At 37.9% G+C, this 20064-nt stretch overlaps 5 protein-coding genes across 5 annotated transcripts in view; 1 reads left to right on the forward strand and 4 right to left on the reverse strand.

Moving 5' to 3' along the window:
* Positions 1–1100: 1100 nt before the first annotated feature.
* ess2 (ess-2 splicing factor homolog) lies at positions 1101–5519 on the reverse strand. Its single transcript, XM_059358009.1, has 10 exons — positions 5135–5519; positions 4319–4487; positions 4108–4191; positions 3733–3902; positions 3367–3484; positions 3160–3293; positions 2905–3007; positions 2687–2796; positions 2229–2344; positions 1101–2113 (listed from the first exon to the last, which is right to left on the reverse strand). Exons 1-10 carry the CDS (start codon positions 5279–5281, stop codon positions 1843–1845), a joined length of 1422 nt encoding a protein of 473 aa, XP_059213992.1. The 5' UTR covers positions 5282–5519; the 3' UTR covers positions 1101–1842.
* A 1375-nt stretch (positions 5520–6894) lies between these two features.
* Positions 6895–7829, reverse strand: LOC131992919 (homeobox protein goosecoid-2). Its single transcript, XM_059358631.1, has 3 exons — positions 7607–7829; positions 7284–7519; positions 6895–6972 (listed from the first exon to the last, which is right to left on the reverse strand). Exons 1-3 carry the CDS (start codon positions 7827–7829, stop codon positions 6895–6897), a joined length of 537 nt encoding a protein of 178 aa, XP_059214614.1.
* Positions 7830–11617: 3788 nt separating this feature from the next.
* LOC131992793 (uncharacterized) lies at positions 11618–15665 on the forward strand. Its single transcript, XM_059358484.1, has 2 exons — positions 11618–11758; positions 14477–15665. The coding sequence occupies exons 1-2, from the start codon at positions 11629–11631 to the stop codon at positions 15187–15189; spliced, it is 843 nt and encodes a 280-aa protein (XP_059214467.1). The 5' UTR covers positions 11618–11628; the 3' UTR covers positions 15190–15665.
* rnf185 (ring finger protein 185) lies at positions 15465–18998 on the reverse strand. Its single transcript, XM_059358485.1, has 6 exons — positions 18403–18998; positions 17719–17737; positions 17498–17610; positions 17281–17335; positions 16790–16907; positions 15465–16704 (listed from the first exon to the last, which is right to left on the reverse strand). Exons 1-6 carry the CDS (start codon positions 18579–18581, stop codon positions 16607–16609), a joined length of 582 nt encoding a protein of 193 aa, XP_059214468.1. The 5' UTR covers positions 18582–18998; the 3' UTR covers positions 15465–16606.
* A 566-nt stretch (positions 18999–19564) lies between these two features.
* The window catches only part of LOC131992847 (chemerin-like receptor 1), a 3647-nt gene continuing 3147 nt past the window's right edge, over positions 19565–20064 (reverse strand). The window contains exon 4 of the mRNA XM_059358548.1: positions 19565–20064. This exon is cut by the window's right edge and continues 995 nt beyond it. Coding sequence (XP_059214531.1) covers positions 20038–20064 — 27 coding nt within the window. The 3' untranslated portion in view covers positions 19565–20037.

Genomic DNA, 20064 nt, shown 5'->3' on the forward strand with positions numbered 1-20064 from the left:
TGGGAACATGGTACTATAGTTTCCCCCCCTAAAATATAATTGACTCTATAATTGAGTAGCAGGTTAAAAAAACAACTCTGCAGTGCTCTCCACCACAAGACCAATCTCCGTAAAACCAAATTATAATATAAACTTACATCTTCAAATGTATTATTATGATTCTATGTCTGACTATGTTTGTTTTTAATTTAGACTACTGTACTCAGGTCTCTGTTGATCTCAATGAGAATAACGGATTAAATAAAGGTAAAATAAACAAGGTAATATGTATTGGAGAAATGGTGTTCTGGTTCGAGGTGACTCCATACTTAATCACTTCATGTTGGTTTTTCCTTTAATTTGTCAACCATCTGTATATTTGCGTCCTAACATCCATTGTCAAGCTTTAATACAGTATACTGCCCACAGGATGTGGTAAGTTAAGAACCATGATCACACCATTAAAGGTCATGTAAAAATCGTTTAAAATAAATATTGTTTCAAGATGGATTAAACAAAAAGCAAACCTATCTTTTTACTACTCTTGTGACAAGACCCAAATTAAAGTGGACACGGTTTTTGTTTTACATAAAATGGATATGCATATGTAACATTTACTGTAGTGAAAATGTAATTCCTTCAGGATTAACAAAGTTCTATCTTATCTTATCTTGTGTGAGTAAGTAGGAGGTCCACATATGAGTCAAAAATGATGTCTGGCCCACTCTTGGATACCATTCCTGGTTAAGAAAACACTGACCTACAAACCATGGCCCCCTGAAAAGGGTAGGCTGTAAATCAAGCTGCCATGTGTGTGTTTGTGTGTGTGATGTTGACTTCCCCACACAACAGGACAACCTCATCTTATCTACCTTTAGGGGACCCTGTAAATACTAATGCTCCAAAAACATGTGTTAGGAGTATTTCTGGCTGTAGTTTAAACACAGAACAGCAGTTATGCCTGCACATTTGAAACACGCTTGAAAAAAGGAGGTATAAAGTTATTATTCACAGTTCTGTTGCACCACCAGTAGGCGGTAGAACAGAACTATTGACGAGGATGTCATCTGGTGATACATGGCACTATATCCTTTGTTTGGCAGAACACTTTTTTCCCCCAAAAAATGTCCATATTTATTATAGATTTTTAAGAAAAATGGTACAGATTTGTGACGCTGAGCCCAGTTCTGTCAGTAAACATTTTCAACTTTAAATTAAGAAGAGGGCAAAAGAAACATTCATCATTTATACTGAGCTCTCAGACAAGAGTCTTGTGATTTTTCAACATTTTAAACACCAACATAATAGTGACATTGGGGCAGCTTGTTGCAAGGTAACAAAAATGTCATTTTGAGTCATTTCTATAATGCAGATCAGAACACTGATATGTCATGGCAGCATGTGTATAGAGCTGTGCGACAGCTATTGGATATTGTGCGCTGAAATCTCATTTGTATGCGTGATTCTAAGAATCAGCTACCAAATTACAATTGTAGTAATAAAATTTGGGCATGTGCTGCTGTATAGGTGAAAAAAGTATGTTAAAGTGGAAACAGCTGTACAAAATTCTATGAAACCTTGCATTTGGAATAAAAAAAAAAAAAAAAGATAAACAAGTAATTAAATAGAATTTGTATAAGATGTATTTCACAGGGATTTACATTTACCCATCGGCACAAAACTGTAACAAATAAATCCTTGAAAAATGTTCAGTCCTCTGTGTATTTCTGTAATCCAGTCATCCAGCTGAAAGATGTGCTCTTTAATTTGAGAAAACTGGGTCTGGACAGTTCATAATCGAGTTCTCCGCATTGTAAATATGTCTGTTTTGTACAATCCCAGCAGAAAAACAGCTTCTCGTGCTTAGAAAAAGTCTGAGGCTTTACGTCTCTTGGGAAGTTGCAACAGATTGTCTGTGAGTGATGTAAGGTCCTGAGAGCTCGGCGTCTTGGTTTTGGTTGGCGTTGGCGTTCCTGAGGGAGTTGATGGGCCACCAAAGGGAGTCGGGACTCTATGTGAGGGCGACGGGGTGTAACTCGCTCGTAGTGCTTTGTCTGTGTATTTGCTAGATGTCCGATTTACGAGCCTCTGCAGAGCGGGGGTGAGGGCAGGGCTCAGACCTTTAGGTGTAAGACTGCAACACAAAAAAATGATTAAAAATGTAAGTTGCCTTGATGACAGATGCACAAAGCTGTTGTTACTTGTAGAAGCAGATATAATCAAGTATACAAAGGGTCAAATGTCTTTACCTTGCAAGGTTCTCTGTGACCTTCCGCAAAGCTTCCTGTTTCTTTGCACGGTTTTTAGCTGCAGCTTCATTGGCCATCTTTAAACCCAGCCTCTCTCGTCTTCCTGGTTCTGGAATCTTTTAGAAACAACAACATACTAAATATCATCATTTACAACTTAAGAAATAATCTTAAAAAATAATGAGAGACGTCTAAAGCCCACAAGCTGCCAGCAGAAAGGCATGTTTTCTTAAAAACTATTTTCCATTGCCAGAAACTATAAAAACAGAACTTATCAATGGATTTGCACATTTCTGATGGTCCTTGAACCAATATGTGTGATGAATTCTCCCGCCAGGAAACCAAATAAAAGCTTAAAATAGTGACATAAAATACGACAAGAACAAAAAATGCCCTAAAACTGCCCAGGGTTCAGAGGGTTAACAAATTGTTTACAACCACTACTGGAAGATCAATACCTTAAATGATGGACCATGATTCCTCTCAACATATGGGGTGTCAGACCCATCCAGACGAAACGGGGTGCTCTCAATCTCACCCCAGGTCATCAGAGGCGACTCAGCCACACCTGAGGAAACAGAAACAGTTTTCAGAAATGTACACCAAATGTTGGTAGCGTTGTTTCATCTGTCTCAGGAATGTAACTATGATGATGAGGATTTTAAGACCCACTTACCAGGCGCAGGAGATGGCATACTTTCAAAACCATAACCATTCACTGTTGGGGATTCATGTGGGATGAGCTCTTTCCCATCGGGGCCTACTTTACCCTGTTTGAACTGGACAGAAAAACATAATACATCAGCTACAGCAAGTTACAAGTTTATTCAATACGGAAATTACTGCAATGCAGAAACAATGTTTACACAAGTACGGGGCACATATAGCCCAAGACAAAGAAGTTTCCTTATACCATAGTCCTAAATTTTACCTGTGCATTGAGTGCTGCAGCCTGCTGAATCTGACTTTTGTTGAGAGCTTTGCTGAAAGGGTCTCCAACGAAGCGTGTGTTTTTGTGAACTACCTCCCGTGGCTTCTTAAACAGAGCATCATCGTCTTTGACACCTGATTAAAGAGAAAAATAATGTTGAAGTAGATCAATAATAGAAAGAAATTCAATCCAAGTTTGGTCACTCACCCTCCGGATAATACATCAAGGCGTTCTTCGCTTTGTACTCCCATGTTTCAAGTCCTGCTTTGACACATTCAAGTGCTGCTTTCTCTACTGATGGCAATGCAAGGTTGTTTTCATGGCGCTGAAAAAAATCAAGTGTTTATAAATGTTTGCAATGTAGTCCAGTGGTGTGTCAATACTTTGATAATCGTCTGACTGACAGTGATCTAGCTAGAAACTTCAGTCTGACAAAAAATATTACACTAATTATATTATATATTTATATATATTAAATTATAATATTGATGCTTTGATCAGCACACCTGTAATGTAAAGATTAAATAAATAGCTTTGAATTCCATTAATGCTTTAAACTCTGCACATACATACCTCTTTGTATTCAGCCTCAGCTTCATATAACCAGGCATTCCTCAGCTTCTCCTTGTCTTCTGCCAGATCCATGATCTGCTCAAAAGATGCATTATCCTCACTGGTATTTTTAGCCAGGAAGCAATCCAGAGAGGGCAGCTCTTTCTCTTCCTTGTCATCATCCTTGCTCTCTTTAAATACAACATCGATAGATAGGGTTAAATTACTGTTAACTAAGTCCATCATCTGTTAAGAGTATTACTGCCAAAAATGATTTAGGTAAGTTGCAACAAAAGATTTTAAAGTGGGACAGTGATTTGTGAGTTTATATAAGCACACAAATAAAGCTTGGAACATTATGTCTTTGCCTTCCATCTTAGAAAATTTGATATTTACCCCCATCTAAACCTTTACTGCCATGTGTGGATGACGGAGACCCTGCGCGGCCGACTGGCGTCTCAAAGCTTGCTGGTGTCACATCTGACAAACAGAAGAGAAGAGAAACAAAGGGAGGAAATAGGTGTAAATCACAATCAGATTACATTCTGAAAGAAAGATATAACAACATGAAAATACAGTGTTGAATTTCACTCTGCATACTACTCACAGGGTGCAGAAGACCGGGGTGTAGATTTTGTCAAAGATGATCCATATCTGATGGATATCTCTCTCATTCTCTCTAGGTCACCACTTTCCTCTGCGTCAAGATAGTCCTTCTGTGCTTGTAATTTAGTCACATCTGGAAAGAAGTCCCTCTGGATGATCTTCTCTAAACTCTGTTAATAGATATGAAGGTGCATTTGATTTTGTAAAAGTGAAGACAATGACATGTTCTCTGTAATAACAATCAAATAAAAATTGAGGAATTGGTATGTGAGCACCAAAAAGACATTTTTGCATGTTTAGTCTGACTGACATTTCAAAACTAACTAACTTTGAGAAGTGATTACAGCTGAAAATTTGGGTGTTCTCAGAACTTTTCTGACCATCATTTTGTTGATTATTCAAACAACAGTTGCTGCTCTACAGGATGGTAGTGTGTGATAGAACAGGCTTAATGTCTTCTTTTTAAAAAAGCCAATACCATAATCTCATTAATATGATGGAATCCCAGCTAATAATAAATCAGAAATTTACAATAACCAAAATTCAAGACTATATCTAGTCTTTTCTAATGCCGTGCTATGGCTCTACACTGGTATGGATCCCATCTGGTTTAGTTGTTGAGTTTGAGGACGATAGAGTGTTCTCGTAACTAAACAACATAATCCCGGATTAACACCAAAAGTTATTTTTGTTGGATACACTAATCAATTACCCTTAGAGCCACGACACTGTTGTGTGTGTGCTGATGACAACTGATAGCTCGTCCCTAGCTCGTATCATCAAGGGTAAATGCTTGTCTTTCATTGACCTAACTTACCTCAATGTACTCTTCTTCATCGAGGACATTTCTCTTGAGATACCCTTTGTCGTTATTCTCTGGCTGTTGTAGGAGTGCCACTGTTGAGGCAGTTACAGGGGCGAGAGTCCCGGACAGGGCTTTCCTCACGCTGGCGCTGCCCTCCATTGTAGATCCTATTAGCCTCCGAGGCTAACGGCGACTCTAACGACAAACACCGACTGAATCGAAACGTAAGGCGGCTTTTGTACTTGAAAAACACAGTTTGCGTATTCAAATCATAGAGTATATAACTATACTATGTGACCTTAACTAAGTATTACAAATGAAGTTAGCTAGCAAACTAGCTACGGTGAGCTAACTTCTGAGCCAGGGTACAAACAACGCAGTACGTAACAGCTACGTCTGAACTGGTACGTCACCGGAAGTTTACTGCCTCTCAGGAAATTTCAGTATAAAACTGAAGGAAAATAATAATAATAACTAAAACATTTCTAAATAAATGTTGAGTGTGCTTGTGTCTGGCCCGTGACTCTACCCATATATTAGCTAACAATTTGAACTGTTTACGCCCAAACTATAACTCTGACAGCTTTAGCAGATGAATGTGAGTGAGAAGACCAATTTTCCTACGTTTCTATGTGTAAATTATTTCTGTAGAGTGGCATCTGCTGCCTCTGCATTCTAGTGATGATGTAATCCACTCTAGCCTCTCCATAGGGTAACATGGGGGGATTTTTTGGCGTATTGTTGCAGAATAATTTGCCGTTGAAAATTGTCACGAGCCGGTCGATTTGATACCTTTTTAGTGTATGTGGGACCAAAACTCTTTCAAGCACACTCAATATTATTAATAATAATAATAATAATAATAATAATAATAAAAAATATGTTAATGTATGGATGGGAGACAAATTGTATTTTTTTTAATCTAATTTGACTTTACTGTTGAGGATCGACTGTTTTTATTTATTCTTTATCGTTACTTCTGTCTCGTTGTGATCAAATTTGTTTAATGTTTTATTATGATCATGTTGTGGTCTTATGTTGTATGTTATTCCATTGTTTTACCATGGACTTTATGGTGTTCTTATGTCTGGAGCACTGAACCAAATTAATTTCCCTGTGTGGGATGATAAAGGAAGTGATTATATTTTCAAAAACATAGATTTAATAAAACAGCAATTTTAATGATAATTACACTAATTATTATGAAATTATTATTATGTATTTACAAAGCAATACCCAGAAGTTTCACTGATCCCTTTTTATCCCCACATGACAGAATTACTGATTCTGTACTGATGTGGAGATATGCGAAATCCAATTTGAAAAGCTATGATTTTCAACTCAGTGTACATGCATAACTGTATTTTCAAACAAGATGTTAAAATACAGTGAAAAAAATTAATTATATTCCAATGTCAACTTGAATGTATGGAAAATAGTTGTGCCATCTCTTTCAGAAAAGCTTTATTCATTCTCAAGGACACTTTTTTTTCACAACCAGTGCAAACTATAACAATCCATTTACAGATTCAGGATTTAACTTTTGGGATTAGTATTAGCATACTGCAGGTCCTTCGATCAACCACCCAACCAATCAGATTCACAAGTAGGCTACAAAAATGTCAAACACAAAAAGTTTGTCTATTTTCTGAAGAAGGCTGTCATATTTGATAACAATAGCAATAAAAATAAATCCTTGTATAAATGAAACTCAAGCTCACATGCATACATACATATCTTTCTGTTTACATTTTGTATATACAGTACAAAATTTAGTTTTCTGTGTTTCCCATACCAAATGATAGTCTCTTCTGACGCCTCCACTTTGCTCTCCTGTTTTTAAACCAAACCTAAGAGCAGGAGAAAAAAAATTCTGTTATTCAGCTGTCAGTTTATTGTTTCATGACATATTGCACTATTTGGAACATTGTGTATTTACATTTGAATAAACAAGTGGAACAGCACTGGATATAATTATCAACAAAAGCATATAATTAAAACACAAACAAAGTATTTCAACTTCAACATTTTTTAGTAATCCATGGTCTATTGCTACAGCTGGTACAATACAGCACTCAGTTGGAGCAGTACTATATCTAATCCCGTATCATTGTGAAAACAGGAGCATTATTTGCTTAAAGGCTGAATGTGACATTCTTACCTCTACTCTTTCTTCCCTTAAGTGAGTGCGCTGTGCTAGTTTCTCCCTCGTGGTCACATCTGGATACTGGTTCTGCAGGAACAGCTCCTCCAGAGCGTCCAGCTGCTCCTCTGTGAAAATAGTGCGGTGACGTCTGGTTCGTCTCTGCACCTGACCGGGTGACTGCTCCTCCCTGTGAGCTTCTCCCAGCCTGCAGGGGTCTGTGAGCATCACTGGGGACCATCCGTACTGACAGGCTGCAGGGAGGAGAGCTAAATTTAGGTTAGGGAGAAAATTTTAGTGAAACCAGTATAAATCATGTGTAAACAGAGGCTTGGTCTTACCTTCATGAATGAAATCTGGCTGGTATATGTCTCCACAGTGGGAGCAGTAGCAGCAGCACAGGCAGGCATGATGAACAGCTTCTGCCTGACCTCCAGCACCACTCACTGCCTTCTCCTTCAGTCCAGAGCCACTTGTTCCACATGAGCGTCTGTCTCCTCCAATACTGTTTGGATATCTGCTTAGTATGTTTTCAATAGTGAAAGGGAACTTTTGTCTCTCCATGCTTATCATCATGTCCAAAGAAATTCCAACAGAACACAATCAGTGATGATATTGACAGTTCAGGCTCAGCAGCTCTTCTGCTTCTCCTCTCTCTGCAACAGTGTGTCAGGCCCTTATAGTGAAATTGGGAGGCAAAAAAAAATAGTAAAACTATAATCCCCCCCGTGGACGAGACACATAAAACGGTTGAAACTTAATTCCTAGCTAATCTGGGCAGTTTTGTGAAGAGGTTAGGGAGGACGGCAGATTCAGTTAATCTTGCCTCATTCCTTTCTCCGAAAGAAATCAGATTTCACTGCATAAAATGAGAAGTGGAGAGCTCCTAAGATCCTTATTGTTGAGGTTTTAGAGAAAAGGGGATTGCTTGGTATTAGAAACCTGGATTTAAAGATGAACGTTTCTTTTTTTTTGTGGTGTGGCCAGAGACTTGCTGAATTTGAGGATTAGCTCTTGAATTTATTTCATAATGTCACTTTCCTTTTTTTTTTTTTTAATCAAAAAATGATCTTGTGCAAATTAGTAAATAATGTTCAGGATATAACACAATATGAGGCTGTGTTGACAAGAAAAATGTATACAAATTACACACAGTAAATAGGCAGTTGAATGGATGACTCATCTTGCTAATGACGTGTGTGGTGACACTGATATATTTGTACATATTACTCAGTGCACACAGACACAAATGGTAAGAGTAGATTGGGAGAAAGGGGCCCCTCTATGTGGTTTGTATTCACAATCATGCATCATCTGTCTTATCTGTGTGGTGCAGTCTTTCAGTCTCACTTCGCCGACAATGTGCACAGCTGAGGTAAAGCTATTACAGGTTAAATTCATCCCCCCTCAACAAATCCTGTGATTTCATACAACGCAATACACCTTTTTTTTCAGAGAATTAATGGATTTCCACAATCTGTCTTAAGCTCCTCTTATAAGGGCTTTTGAAAACAGATAACAATAAACACCATCCCATCCTTTTCACTTGGGTTTAATAGCGTCCAGATTGTTGATGTATAGTTTGCGGAGTATGTGAGATCGCTATCTGGCATTTATTGTGGCTCTCAATAGAAGGAATTGTACCACATCCGCTTTGGTTCAAACAGTTCAAAATTCATTACTGGGGATTAGAATGATAAAGGTTCATTTTGTTGTTGTAAGAGCAATATTTGGTACAAGAGGTAAAGTCAAGAAAAGCTGCACTGCCCATATGGCTGATACAGTTTCTCTAGATTTTCAATTTAAAGTGAGTTTCACCTGTAATCAATAGTGAAACCTAATTTCTCTACTAAACATTATTTATGGTGCACCAGCATAGGCAGATTATAAGACAATGGTCATTTTCTGGCTCTTTACTGCTGTTTTGCCCCTTTTCATAGTACAACTGTAGTTGTGACTCTCTTTGTGGTCTCTTTTTGTCTCTTTGTCCTTATTTTGGTGTCTTTGTAGTCTTTTTGTTACCATTTGTTGTTGTGCCATGTGTCTCTGTAATCTTTTATGTCTCTTTCTCGTCATTTTATGTTTCTTTGTAGGCATTTGGAGTCTTTTTGTTGTATTTTTGTGTCTCTTTGTAGTCATTATTTGTTTCTTTTTAGTCTTTTTGAGTATATTTGTAGTCTTTTTGTGTCCTTTTGTAGTCATTGTATGTTTCTTTGTAGTCTTTTTGTGTCACCTTGTAGTGATTGCTTGTTTCTTTTTAGTCATTTTGACTCTATTTGTAGTCTTTTTGTATCCTTTTCTGATTATTTGTGGTCATTTTGAATCTCTTCCTGGTTGGTACGTGTTTCTTTGAGTGACATTTTGTAGATGAACATGCATGAGAAATAGTTCTATTCAACACCATATCACATTACAAAGCCCACTACTTCCCTACAAATGCACAACCTGAAGTGACGTGTAATGAACAAGACTGAGAGGTCATTCAGTTTTGCTCATTCACTCACCAGAAACAATAAACAAACACCAGCTCAGATAAGGTGACAAAGTACCAGGCTGAAAAAACTGTTATTGCTTCTCTCCCTTATCAGGAAGTGATGCTGCAATTTGAAGACAGCACATTTCTGGAAAATATTACACTCCTATGATGCAGAATTGCAGATTAAACATGAATCATAAAGGGGTCTAATGAAAGCAGCACAATTTAAATAAGAGACTCCGGATTACAAATGCTCCCACACACTGACTCATGATTAATTAGCAGAGAACCCCACATGGCATCCGACTATTCACGTGTGAAAAAGCTCAGTGTCTCTGTGCACTGTTGGACCAGGGCCCAAAACCTCCTGGGGAATCGGAGATTGCAGCTGTGTCACCAGGAAATGCAGAGGATCAACCTTCCTCTCTGGGTTTTTTTCTGTAGACTTGCTTGTGTTGAAGGCTCAGAGAGCACTTGTCACAAGAAAACCATCATGTAGTTGCAGAATAGCTCTGTCATATCCTTTTTTTCTTATATTTTTCCTCTAGAATTTGAAAATGGGATCTGGTGTGTATAATTTATCTGCCTGCAACATCATCCTGCAGGTTCTATGAATGAACGTGGTGTTGAACTCATAGAGACCATAGGCTAGATTTAGCTGCTTATGCATATTTATGTCACTGCAATTGAAAGTTTATGTTCTATAACTATTTATGTTGATTGTTTGAATCTTAATATAATTCACAAAAAACATTTTGACAATTAAAACTAATTTTGGACTGCACCCAGTTGAATCTCACACATTGACATGCATCACTTGAAAGCACACAGCTTCACAATTCTGTTTTAATAAACCAGTTTATCCCCAATATAAAAACAATAAAAACATATTTTATTTCAGGTATGTCCTTTTTTGGGCTTGTGCCAGAATCCAGAATCACCAACAGTATCAGAAATACTTTATTAATCAGGATGGGCCTATTGAGTTATGTTACAATTACAGATAAATTATAAGAAAAATGAAAAAAAGAAGTGCATTATACTGCAATATATATATAACAACAATACAACAACAATACTTGAGGTGCAAAAATAAAAATATGTAAACAATAAAATCTAGGCATATACTACATACATAACAACAATGTATGCCCCTATAATAATATGTTATTATAATGTTGAACATTTCATCTATGAATATGTGTATTATTAAAGTCAGAAAAAACCCCAGCTGATATTACCTCTTTCCCTGCACTGAAAAAAATATATATTTTTTTTGGCCCCGTAATTATTATTTCAATCATCTATATAAATTCAGTCTCAAATTCAGTGCTTTTACTTTAAAATAGCAGTTTTTCATGTAGTGCATTACTTAGTGATTGTTTGTTATTATGTGTCCTCAGTTTTGTATGTAAATTGAACCATTCGTTCCAAGTAATATTCACTAAACCAGTTCATTGACTTAATTAGTTGATATTTCCAAGTAAAATGTAATTGAGGGACATCAGTGAATCTGCAATTTACTTGTGTATTTTCATTTAAAAAAAAACAAGTGGTTCTATTAAATAAATATTACTTAGAAACAGCCTGAGGAAATATTACAAACACTTTCAGTGTGGAAAAACTTGCCTAGCTTTTTTTAAGTGAATGTCACTCCAATTTTTTTCAGTGTGGGATAAAATAACAAAAGTCATGGAGGCCAGTGCAGAGTGGTGCGCCCCCCTGTGACAGAAGCCTGCAGTGCATCTGAGGGGAACGGCAGAGCGACACAGCGCGGCAAGCAGGCCGCCACTCGCGATAACTCGCGTTAAGGCAGCAGCTGGGCGGAAAAGGCGGGAGAAGACGTGCCGCTTCCGCGTCCGCGCACAGACACAACAGTAGGGCAAAATGGACGATAAGTTAATATTGGCTGTATTTAATCACCCAGAGCTTTTCAATGTCACTTTGCCGAATTACCGCTGCACGGAAAGTCGAGCAAATGCTTGGAGAAACATCAGTATCGAACTGGGTCTCCCGTGTGAGTATTTGATTGTTTTTAGTTTATCACAACTTTACTGCCAGTTATGGCTCGTAATGTCATGGACGAGTAAACAGATATAAATTAGAAACCATTGGGTGTTTCGGGGAGGTAGAGGTGTTTGGGATATATCTCGCAGGCAATTTGAGCTTTTTATTTATTTATTTTTATCCGCGCGAATAACGTTACAGGACAGCCCGGTGGTGGATGCAGCGGCGCGCACCGTGCTAGCGGTAGCAGCCGCAGCCTCGCACGCTGTAGGCCGCGCTGCACCGAACGGCACGGTCCGGCTCTGCCACTGCGCCGCCAGCCGCGTGTCCACAGCACGGCGGCACGGCGGAGGAGGAAACATGCTCCGCGTCACGGACTAGTTTTTACCGAGCCGCGTGCTGTTCGTCTCGCTCGTCAAGTCCGCGAGCGCCATATGAACTGAGGGCTTGTCGGAAGTCTCGTGGAAGCGTCAGGGGCAGAGGCCGCCGGACTGAAATATGATGCGGTGGTCACTGATGGGACGGCATGTCACACAGATGAACTAACAATGACCTCCAGAGGTTGAACAACTAAAGTAAACTAAAGACAAAATAAAGATAATTATGTGTGGCCTGTCTTTTTGAAACTTTATAAAGATTTATGACTCAAGTATAATGTTTAACTCAATTCTTTACTTGAATAAGGTGTTGTTTTGTTATATTTTAATATCTCATTGTACAGGGCCAGATTAACACTCTGCTGTACACTGGGCAACAATATTCAAGGGCCCCAAAATCACCATAATCTGGCAAAATATAAAATAAATTACAGTAATATATAGTTAATATACTCAATACATCAATAACTAACTGTCATCAAGTTAATTTTTTTATGTACAGATGTGTAAACGCTCATAGAACTACAAATGCACCACGATGTCCTCTTGTCAAGGCCACTCACTCTCTCATATGATGTTATGAAAACAAAACACATCCGCATCAGTATAATCTGGCAAAATTGACCCACTACACAGATAATAATAATAATAATAATAATACATTTTATTTGGAAGGCACCTTTCTTGGCACTCAAGGACACTACAAGAAGATAGAAAAAGAAAGGAAAGGAAGTGTCTTCAATTTTCACAAAAAAATAAGTAAGCAACCACTTTCAAAGCATCCAATATTTATTTAACAAAACCTATTCCCAGCAGCACAAATGTATTGAATTTATAAAACCATCACAGAGGAAGACAAGACACAAACAAAAATCAAGAATCTAGAATCAAGTAGCATTTTGGTCCTCAGCTCATTTTTAAACAGAAATCACCCTGTAGCCTCAAAATATTTTGAACAACGGCTCCGATGGACAGTTTAACATATTAGCGAGAGATAACCAGATATTTTTCTTGTGCCCACACTGCCCTGGGCCCTTTAGAGGTTGTGGGCCCCTGGGCAATTGCCCAGTTGCCCATATGGTTAATCCGGCCTTGCCATTGTAGCATTCATTGCAATGGCAGATGCAATATGCACTCCCTGGCCACAGCCGGATTATAAAACAAGAGGTGAACCTGGGCTCATGTTATATGATGGAGGTGCCAGATCAGGAGTGGATAACAACATTTTGGGCTCATTATAAACCCCAACCTTAGAGAAATGACACAAACACAGCCGCCCTTAGGCAGAGCTAAAGTCCCATAGATAAACTGAGGGGATAAACACATTAAAATATATCATGATGGTTTCTTTCTTGTGGCCTCTGATAAGTAATTGTTTACACTATTTTGGGGATCTGTGACCAGTAATTCAAAGTTAATAACAGTGACTTCATGCTTAGAATCTGGTTTAGCCCTAGAGGCTCATTCAGTAATCTACCCAAGTTCTTCCCCTCTCATAAAGTTCAACTATACAATTTAAGTAAAAAACAATAACACAACTACCCCATGTTCTACATTAAGGAATATTAAAACCTCCAGTTATCTGTAAAAGGTGTTGCTGTATGGTTTTAGCAGTCACTGCGTGTGTTGCCAAAACTAGTGTCATAAACACAAGGGCTGAAATGATTAGTTAATAAATCATTTTACAGAATATTTATCGGTTCTGTATTGTGAAGATTTCCTGCTTTTGTTTGCCTTAATATACTGAATATATTTGCGTTTTGAACCAAAGCAAGCAATCTAAAGAGAATAATTGGCAGTTTAATCAGTAATGTCAGTAATCGTTAGTTGCAGCCATAACCAATAACTCTCTGACAGTCTCAAAAAGTAAAACATAAACTTTACAGAGGAATAAATAAAGCGCTATTGCATTGATTTGGCTGCTTCCCACTGCAGTCAATTTATTTATGTAGGCCAGAAGATATGTTAAGGTGCAGCTGGTATATCTCTCTATAATCTACAAGAAAATAAATGACCAACCACTTACCTCGTTCAGTCTTTTTGCAGTCTTGTACTACTTAAAAACATCATCAATATGATATTAAAGTATTTTTTATAAGAGCAAATATTAGTGGGGGAGAAGCCACTTAGGTGTGTGTACCCATCTTAAATACGTATATGCAGCAGACAACTCAACTGCGTTAAGGGGAGACATATTTTTATTGTACTTTAAAAATGTCAATTTGTTTTTCATACGCAGTTTTTTTTGCAGACTGCTTCATTATTGTCGTCAATATTGTTTTCCTCATTCCTGTGCATTGAATTTGTATGGGATTTCTTGCTCCTCACACTCTGGTGTTTTGCTTTTCTAGATGAGGAGTGTAAAAGAAAATGGAAGAACATGAGAGACAGGTATTTGAAGGAAGTCCGAATGGAAATCAAAAGCAAGAAGCAAGGAGAGATTGTGCAGAGTAGATGGAAATACAGACAACTAATGAATTTTATCGCTCCCTTCACTGGATCGAGAAGTGGAGTGGCAGACATCTGCGGCAACATAGACGATGACCTCGACAATCCTGACAACGAATCTGGCAGTGCCGAGGGAGAAACCACACCGTCCGAGGCAGTCAAGACACAGCAGTCCAACCTGAAAATCCCTGTGAGTCAAGCAGACCTCAAGCCCCAGGTATCGTTTGTGTCGCAGCTCCCTTCCATGTCTCAAGATGCTCAGATGGCCCAGCTTGCTGTTCTGGCTAAGATGCCATCAGGCCCACAGGTCACCCCCATCAACAAAACTGGACGGAAACGGCGTTTGATGCCAGACTCACTTTCACTGTCTTCTTCTCAAAATACACCCTCCCCTACAAAGTGGCTGGTCAAAGACAATGGCACCTCAGTACCCAACAGGCCACGGGATGAGGATGAACTCTTTCTTTTGAGCTTTGTCCCCGCTCTGAAGCGACTCGCTCCCCAGAAAAGGTGCGAGACAAAAATGAAGATCCAGCAGATTATGTATGAAGCAGAATTCAACATTGCACAGCCAGAATCTCAAGAGAAACTGCCGGAACCAGCAATACAGGACTAGGCCAAACTGACTATTTTTTACTATATTCTGCTTTGTAAAAGCCTCTTCCACAAAATATCTATTTTTCTTTTTCTACAGAACTAAGTGGTTGAGTCTGAAGTACATCCTTTTTTAATGTGAGACAATTAACAATGAAGAATTGCTAAACATAGTATTAAGCAAGATGTTGATTATTTTTCAACACCACTGTGGTTCGGTGTGCCTTGTTTTGCATATTTATTAGATGATTAATGAAGATCTAACAGATTTACACCTTAATAAGAGAACAGACAGAATATGATTAGAATCTTTATTTACACAGCTTCACTCTCAGTAGGGTGAATTCACATTTAGAAAAGTTATTTCAGGTTCAACCAGCCAATCTTCATTTCAGTAATATTTCTGTAATAATATACAGTATTTTACATGTAATTACAGTGACTGAGCAAAAAAAAAAAGAACAGTTTGGAGATTAACACTGTTTTATAAATTAATATTTCAAATGTTTACATGCATCAACATATTTCTTTTTAACTCATCTAAAATAAAGAGACAATGTCTAACATTGTTTTGATTTCACAGGATGTGTATGATTTTGGTACATTCTCTGCAGAAGAGATGCATATTTTTTAAAGATCAGGTACAGCGAGAAAACACAACATTGTTAGTACATTACAAAAAAAGACTGAAAACATGGAGGAGGCACATGCTCGTATTCAGAGTGCAACTCAGGATTGTTTGCAACCTGTTGATTAGATCTTTTCCATGGAAGACAATTTCACAGAAGAAAAATTACATGTGTAAATAATATTAATGATCCACTGTCATGTCTTAATGGGACACTTGAGTAGACAGAGCAATAATTAATGTTGTTAGGTAATAGTAGGAAAAACACAGGTGTACTATGAATAAAATAACTATTCAATAAATACTACCCTCAAAGGCTCATAGGGATCAAATATGGTAAAAGGGGCCAAATATAGACTGAACGGAAATTACCATATACAGAACATGGGATTACAAGTGTGAATGAAAATCCAAGTTTACAAGCAACGAGCACTGATGATATATCTTTAAATACCCAAACAACAGTCAAAAAGATGTTTTTTCTCATCTGAACAGTCTCATGTCTGATTAAAAAACAAAAACATGTTGCATGTATCAAGGAGCATGAAATTTGTTTTGAAATTGAAATGTATATGCTGATGCAGTTTGGGTGACTGTGTCAAGTTAAAACATTAGGCAACCAAGTTTGTGTGGTTAACCTTGAAAGTTAATATCCTTTATTTTGGAAAATCCTACTTCATTTAAATCCCACATGGCTTTTTGACGAGGAGAGGAGCAAAAAAAAAATCAGAAAAGAGGCAGGATCACATCGATGCAAACCACCTGTCAAATCTTTTGTGTTGGTCCAAGATGTTGTTGTCTTTCCAAGGATTTATGCAATCAGCAGCCAAAACATAATCACCAGCGCGACAAACAGGAAGAGTCGAGACAGAAACTGTTCGTCCATGTGCTGCGGTGTCCCAGGGGCTGCTGTTTAGGAATTAATAAACAGATGTTACTTAATATGTTGTTGTATAGATGACACAGAGTGGCAAAGTTTGTAAAATATAAATACCTGGAGGAGGTCTGCCATCGTTGATGTTAAAAGCTGTAGCAAAAATACCAAACGGAAAGGCACCAATTCCAAATGACATCTGGAAACCACCATCTCCAAAGCCAAACCCTTGAAAGCCCTGTGAAACATGTATTTAATCATTAACATGAAGCCATGTGCATTCCTTTAATGTCTAGCCATGGCTAGCCATTCACAATATCTGAGGTAGAGTTAACATACTGTCAGTGGGATGTGACGCAAGACAGTGAAATTTGCTATCATTCTCAAGAGACGTCTCTGCACCTTAATGCTTGCTGTCTAATAGATCCCATTGGGAATTGTTCTTTTGTTAATGTTTAAAACACATGTTTCCTATGTAATGGTTTCATCATGAATGCATAATGTTACTCAACAGCAGACATTGAAAAAAAAACAGCTTACTATCACATTTGGAGTCAAGGCAGTATTAATGTGTGAATCATGCAATCATATAACTTGGACGAAGTACTTACACCACGGTTTTCTGGCTCAGGCCTCTGCCCTTGTGGTCGAGGGGGTGTTCTTTCTCTATAAAACAAAACACTTTTTGTAAAAGCCATGATTACACTGAAACATTTATAATGCTATAGAAAAACGCTCACCTTAAATTGAATAACAAGTCTACTGGGATTATCTAATTGATCAAATTTAGTGTCAATCCGAGCTGTAATAGTACACTAAAGTACCCACCTGGGGTCTTGTTGACCTGTGCTTCCCCGCCCATATAAGGGGATAACTTTGTCTCGGCTGATGCCCGCTTTGCACACTGGACAAACTTGTCTGTTGGGTCTGGTCTCTAACCACTGCAGAGAAACAAAGTCATCTTTAGCACCCTGTGGTCTGCATTAGTTACATACCATTGATAACATCTGAAAATAATGAAGGAGAAAAGCATGTTTGGCTCAGCTTACCTGATGCAAGCAAGGCCAACTGGTGGAGAGGACGTGCAATGGAAAATAAGAGTTGTCAGGGAAGAGATTTGATTAGTAAATCAATATAGACGTCCCAGGACAACCTATCTGTGCAAAATTACTTCTTGAAAAGTGGATACCACATCTTGTATTCACAATGAAAACACTTAATCACTGTACTAGTGAAAGAAGAAAGCAGAAACATGGTTTCCTGTTTTGGTATTCTCTTTGAAAATAAAGAAACAATTAAATCAAGGGCTGCAAAGGTTTTTCTTTCTTAAACTGACCAATAGGACAAACTCAAAACAAGTTTGCTTCCATATTAATGTTACACTAGCATCTTAAGGTTTGCATTTACAGACTATGCTGTTATAAAATTAGGCCCATATTTTGTAATCATGAAACCAACATTATTTTAGAAAGTGGGGGAAAGTGAATGACTGAAATCTCTGTAATAGCCAGCAATAGCAAAAAATGTTTTATTCTAGATAATAATGTCAACAATAATATTTCTTATACATGTCCCAGACCTACTTTAAGTGCAGAGAAATGTATGTATGTCAATAGCCCAGGGTATACTCAGTTCATCGCTTGATCAATAATATAAGAAATAAGATTAACTAGACTGATCTGGATCAGGCGTTAATACCTTGGCTGAGGTGGGTCACAGCCAGTGTTTCTTACCAGAAAAGGTGTCCACACAGGCTGATCACTGCATCCTTGGCGGTGTCCAGACATATATTACACTCGAAAGTGCTGTCCTGGTTGCCACTGTCGGCCGCAGTCGAGGCGCTGGATCCGGGACTTGGGTTTTCAGTGGCCGCAGTGGAGCCAGGGGCTGGAGGTGAGGCAGCGGTGGCCATTTAAATATAGATCCGCTCAACAAGAGGACACAGGTGGGGTGACTCCACTGGCACCCAGCGCTTCAAAATAAGTACATAGGGAGGCCCAGTTAATGGGCGTTTGTAGCTGATAGAGAAGAGCAGACGATAGACTTAAGGGGACAGAAATAATTCTTCAAAAATAAGTGAAATCGAATAAAATCCACTGCCTGCTAGCTAACTTTAGCTCTACCTAGCAGCGGTTTCGTCGTTTTGCCTGACGAAATAAACCGAATACAAACAACGAACGACAAAAACTAGAGCGTTAATCCAATGTGTAGTTCCGAACGTTATTTTCTAACTTAAAAAAAACAAAACTTATTATTAGAAGTTGAAAAATATCTTTACAGCTGGTTGCATCACACAGCCACAGCACAGATACTACCGTCAACCGGTAGTAGATCCGTCGGGGGGGCGGGGGCGTGGCCACAACGCCGCGTCACATTCTGTTGACAAAAAGCTCCACCAATCAAACATCAGCATAAGAATAAAAATCCTAATAAATTATAATGAGGCAGGTTTTATTAACTTAAAAAGTGTCACACTGTTAAAATAATCGCCTAAGTAATTTTATGTAGACATCCCATGTCATGTTTATGACACACTCATGTCACTCTTATGTAGACACTTTCAAAATAAAGTGTTACCATATCTTGCTTAAGTCACAAAGGCATGTTCAAAAAATTGCCTAAGTCATTTATTTCTCTTAAGTTAAGTTACATCCTTTTTGGGTGAAATGATCAATAAATGTCATATGTTACACTTTTGGTAAAGTTTTTTGTGTTTCCTGCAAAACTTTAAAAAATGAGTTAGGCGATTATTTTAACAGGGTGACGAAAGTTTCAGCAAAGTACATTTCTTTATTTGTTTAGTTGACAAATATGGCTCAATATCTAATAGGATTAGAGGAAATATAGTTTCTGATGTGCACATAAACGTTTCACTTCACTTCTGTTTTAGGGCACAGTCAACTTAACCACATCATAATATATTGCACGAGATGCACTTCAATTTAATTAAAAATACTTTATTCATCTTACAAAAGTTTGGAGACATAAAAAGACACAAGCAATTAGTTCACACTCATAAAACAATCTAATAATAATTATATAATCTTATTGTATAATATATATAATATTATACTTCATTTCTGACAATCTGGATACCCTTAAATTCTACACTGGTGCTTTTATGTATGTCATTGGAAAGTGCATAGCTAACTAACAAAGTCCAATTGACCATTTGTAATCACTGTGTCATGAATTTGATAAGGAGTACAAAAGCAATCAGGTTTTATCACAATTTAAATATATAGTTGATACATGTACCTAAAAACAGTATACACATCTCAGATAAAACATGCCATGTCATACAGTTTTGTCAATATCTGTACTGTGAAATGCTCCTTGTCATTAAAAACAAAGGCTTCAACTTCATTTTAGATCATATCTATTGCTTTAGACCT

The sequence above is a fragment of the Centropristis striata genome, chromosome 19, assembly GCF_030273125.1.
Source record: "Centropristis striata isolate RG_2023a ecotype Rhode Island chromosome 19, C.striata_1.0, whole genome shotgun sequence".
Lineage (NCBI taxonomy): Eukaryota > Metazoa > Chordata > Actinopteri > Perciformes > Serranidae > Centropristis > Centropristis striata.